General features: G+C 33.9%; 1 protein-coding gene across 4 annotated transcripts in view; it reads left to right on the top strand.

The window, feature by feature from the left end:
• The window catches only part of LOC109540429 (putative sodium-coupled neutral amino acid transporter 11), a 73,463-nt gene that overhangs the window by 10,321 nt on the left and 58,312 nt on the right, over positions 1–4,830 (top strand). Inside the window, exons 1-2 of one of the 4 annotated variants that reach the window (XM_048665590.1) lie at positions 1,526–2,142; positions 2,361–2,417. The exons of 1 other annotated variant lie outside the window; for it this stretch is intronic. In XM_048665590.1, coding sequence (XP_048521547.1) covers positions 2,400–2,417 — 18 coding nt within the window. In that variant the 5' untranslated portion in view covers positions 1,526–2,142; positions 2,361–2,399. Of the gene's footprint in view, positions 1–1,525; positions 2,143–2,360; positions 2,418–4,045; positions 4,181–4,830 lie in introns of those variants that run through there. 2 more of the 4 variants (XM_048665588.1, XM_048665591.1) reach the window with 2 other exon arrangements.

Below are 4,830 nucleotides of genomic sequence, written 5' to 3'. Positions count from 1 at the left end.
AATAAATTCCTGTTCAACAACCAGGGTTTACACCATTTCCTTTTAGTTTTTAAGCTCATCTTTTTTTTAATTACACACACTGCAGCCGTTGCAAGTATTAACTCTTCGTCCAAATGTTCCATCTTGTCGGCAACAATGCACGTTTGGGTGCTCTTCCTTCACAACTGTGTAAAACGAACTGAACGTGTAAACGACAGATTTTCGTTCAGTTCATCTGCACAGATCTGGCTTGCGCAAGCCAGACCGTTCAGATGGCTTGAGCGTGTAAACGGGCTTTAAGACTTTATGTTGGATATCATACATTGTAACAATTAAGTTGGACTGAAAAAGTTAATGTTCTGCTTCTAGGGCGAAAATGTAGCACCAATTAAAATATTTGCACTCTTCAAAGATACACCATGTATAATGTTACAAAATTAGCGCAACGTTTCAATTAAACGTTTCTGAGGGCGGACATTTACAGTTACATAAATATTTCTGAAACATACAGGGTGATTCAAAATTGGCGTCATTCCTCTGGAGGTGTTGTGTGGCGCTGTTATAGCAGTACAGAAAAAATAGTAAAATAAATTAATTGCTATTAAAAACTGAGAAATTTCAAAAAAACTATATCAGAAATACGGCAGCAATGTTTTTTAAGGTAATCTGCCTAATTAACATTGCGCAAATACCTGTGGCTTCGTAATTATTTGAAACTCTTGTAACCATGGAACTATACAGAGTGACAATAAGATAAACAAGGATAAACGGTAAATTCAACAAGATTTGTTGACTGCGTAACGTACTTTCGAAATATCAACCTGGTCTCATAACCCCGTATTCTGCGGGGTTTGGTGTATACATAAATAATCCATACATCAAACATTTGAATGATTAACTACAAACAAGCTAGTGCCTGTGTAATCTCCTTATTAGCCACTCTTATCAAGCAGCTTCTCGTATTCAGTTAATTAACTCGTGCTTCATTTGTTTCTCCTTGTGCTGTGTGTATCGTACAAACGTGGTAGGAATGTAGCCGGTATTTATTTGGTGCCTGGGAAAGTGTCTGTTATTGTGCTCTGAGTGCCCCTGGAAGGCTCTGATTCACTATCTTCCTGGAACCACTCTCCTCGCCCTTTGTTGGCGTGAGTTCCTTCAGCTTCTGCTATGTTACTGTAGCATTTCCCCGGAACTAATCGCATATCAGCAAGTTCGTGAAAGGAAATTGAAAGTAAGTCACAGTTTGACAAATTATTGTTTTTATTGACAGGGTCTATCCACCTGTAACTATCTGTTAATGACAGAAAACATCATTGACGCTGTGATTTTTCATGAAAAAATTGTAGAATAGAACTTTTTTGATATCAAAAATTTTCGTAATTTGAAGCAAAGATCGTAATTTTTCTTTTTGATTGCTTATGTATTCCAATATGCTACCAATTAAACATGGAACAATTTCAAAAAATGCTTAATAACAAAGTTGAAATTTGATCTTCAACTGTTAATATCTTCTAAAAATTTTCAATATTTTTCTCGTACTCCCCATGTGAGCCTCTATCACCGCTTAAAAGGAATGACGCCAATTTTGAATCACTCTGTATGGAAAACGAACCAACAAACTGTGCAACACAACATATAATTAAATCACACATGAACAGGACAGCTGATGTACACCAAGGGGCTACCACTAGTTTTGAGGTTTGTGACAATATAGACTTGGATGATTTGAGCAGAAGTGTTCAACTGCTGTTTCTATTTGTTTAAAAGGTTGCAAAACCTGATTAGGATAAAACAAATCACAATCAGATGTAGACACGTCAAGTGAGTTATGTGACGGTCCTATACGCGTTCCGCTGAATCAGCCAAATGCTGACGACAATGCGTTTACTTCAAACCAAAGCACATTTGAGCTGATTACCAGTGACTTCATTTTTATCTTTTAACAAATACACATGTAGAGTTTTTTTCATCAAAAATAAACGTGTTAGTAGAATTTTATTGTTTTTTTAAAAACGGCTTTGCCATATTGAAATAGTTAACTAGTGTCAAAATACTAGTGTACTTGTGACTCAAATTAGCAGGGGTGGAACTTTTGAATTCGCGAATGTTGTTTACCCAAAGGTGCACCGAAGTTAGATTAACACAACTATTTGATCGTCGAATGTACGTTATTAGTCGTAAATAGTTCCTTATTAGGTGTTTATTCTTATGCTCCTCACTTTTTCTTTCTGTATTTCAAAATTTGTTCAGAATTGTTTGATGCCAGAAGCATACCTTTTATTATGTTAATAGCACAACAATACCTATAATTAGTAATGATGTTTAAAGTTTGCGGTTTGGTGTAACAACTTCATACATATGTATTTTCGTTTATGTTGCAGGGTAGCAGTATCGATTCGCGTGAGAATGCATTTGACGATATGAGCGAGCTGATTGTGGTAATTATTTCTGCCTTATAATTAAAGTAAGATTATATTTTAAATTTAAATCTATAGATTTTCACATATTTGTTATCTGTGCTGAAATGCTTCGTGCGCCGCAAACATATTTTTTAACATTTGTGCACAAAACGCAAAAGAAACTCGGTCAATTGCGTATTAAACGTATAAGGAGAACACGATGCACAAACTTCTTTGCATTAATTTGCTTTAAATTAAGATAAACAAAGGATGATCTCGATTAATTGTTCTTATCATACGCACGTACCATAAAAAAAATTTTCGGTAAACGTCAGGCCGAGACAAATTACCAATTGCGCAAATTATTGCCCAACAAGAAATAATGCATTATGAAGAGCAGTCGTCACAGCAACAAGTTATAAAATCGTAATAATAATAAATCCATGTACTAGGGCTCGGTTCAAACTCGAATAATTTGAGTATTCGAATATTCAAAATGTAAATAATTATGTCTAGTTATAACTCGAATACTCGAATACTCGAATACACCAACATTATCAAACTCTCATTTTTTTATAAAATAAATTATTTATATTCTACTAGCATTTAAACAGATACCAATATATTTACAAGCAAATGAAAATAATCATTTACCCTCCTGCAAATGAATATAAAATTACGTCTCTGTGTTCTGGTAATTCGCGTCATCAACTTTTGCGCGGTGTTACAATTAATGTGCTGACAAAGGCGCTTTTTTATCCGTTGCGGCTAATTGCCACAAATGATATGAGAAAACGATTTTTCTTCTTGGAAAATGGTCAACGGAAAACGAATACTCGAATATTCGAATACTCGAATACACCAACATTATCAAACTCTCAAGGTGCAAATATCTTTATATGCACTTTGTATACTTTTATAAAATAAATGATTCATATTGTGCTCGCTTGCAACCTTTAAACCCAAAAAAATGTGGTAGAGTTAAAACTCTCCTTTTAGAAAAAGGGTTTTTAAAAAATTTTATTTCAGCAACCTCGGTACAACATCTACTACCAGATCTTAGATTAACATATTTATAAGATAATAAATGCAGATTCTGCCTGCATCGTACAATGGAATGTGCTTAATTGTAATTAGTCATGAAATATCGAGGATATTACTCGTCCCCTATTAAATTAAAACACGTAATTAAAAGCGTTATTTTAGGATTACAATAATACTTTTGAGATACAATCAAATACAAATTTCATCTTGATAAGAATTATTCGATTTTGGTTGTTTACGGAATTGCAGATATTTTGAATAGAGAAGATACACTATCATTAGTACTAAAATTAAATAAAGAATTATTGTCCATATACTTGTACGATTTGTATACACATTATTCGACAGTTTTTGGATTTGGGATTTCTGTTCTTCTAATTTGTTCTTCAGCTCCACCGCGGTCTTCGTGTTGATGAAGTTCAGGTCCATTGAAGGTGGGTTGTATGCTATTGATTGGTTATCCTTGAGATGAATACGATTTATCGTTAGCAGGGGTACTTCGTTAAAATGCAGCTTGCTGGATTTAAATGTTTTTAGCACTATTGATTGTACTTGTAGTTTGCAATTGGCCGGAACTTCGATGAGGTAGGATCCAAATATGTGACAAAGGTATGACTTCCTTTAGGCGTTGACAATCGCTTGTGCTGACGGTATGAGTGGGTGTAGTTAGGATCCATTTTCCTTCACTAACTGATCTGCATTGGGGTGCATGTAGTTGTATCTCAAATGGGTGACAATTTGTGATATTTGGATTATGAGTAAGTAGCTGGACTTCACAGGGTGAATTGTTCTCTATGAAGTTTGTCTGCGTATTTTGACATGTATACTCATCTGTGGGCATTTCTTTACATTTAGCATCCATATATGAAAATCTGTGATCTCAATGCTAAGTAAGCTCTATGTGGAATATTAATCAGGAACGAGTGATTGACGGGTATTGGAAGTGAATACAAATGGAAATATTGGTACACTTCTGGCTCGACAAGTAGAAGTTCCATAATGAATATGAGTTTTAAATCTTTTGAAAAGCATTTAATTTCGACAATGTTTTCAAATATTAAGATGTGTTCTAATTCTGCAGGAATTGGTAATTTATTATTCTCTAAATGTAATTCTAGTTCTTTTATTTCTTTTAAAAGATCTTTTGGATCGATCCATGAGTTATGTAATGTATTTGTTTTGGCAAAAGTGATTGATGTTTCCAATTTATCAAGAATATTATAGATGGATTGATACATTAAAGTAATTTGGCTAATTAGTACATGACTTATTTCTTGGACTTCGGAATTTTCCTTTTTAAAAACTTTATTTTTACAATTACAGCAATTACTCTCTTTAACTCTGACTTTCTCTGACTGATACAATTATGCGTTTAGCAAGTATATATAAGTTATAAATGCAAGTTAGC

The sequence above is a fragment of the Dendroctonus ponderosae genome, unplaced genomic scaffold (genome assembly GCF_020466585.1).
Source record: "Dendroctonus ponderosae isolate FM_Combo_2020 unplaced genomic scaffold, Dpon_F_20191213v2 Dpon_F_20191213_4, whole genome shotgun sequence".
Classification (NCBI taxonomy): Eukaryota; Metazoa; Arthropoda; class Insecta; order Coleoptera; family Curculionidae; genus Dendroctonus; species Dendroctonus ponderosae.
Note: the sequence above shows the minus strand (reverse complement) of the source record. Positions and strands in the feature narration are given on the sequence as shown.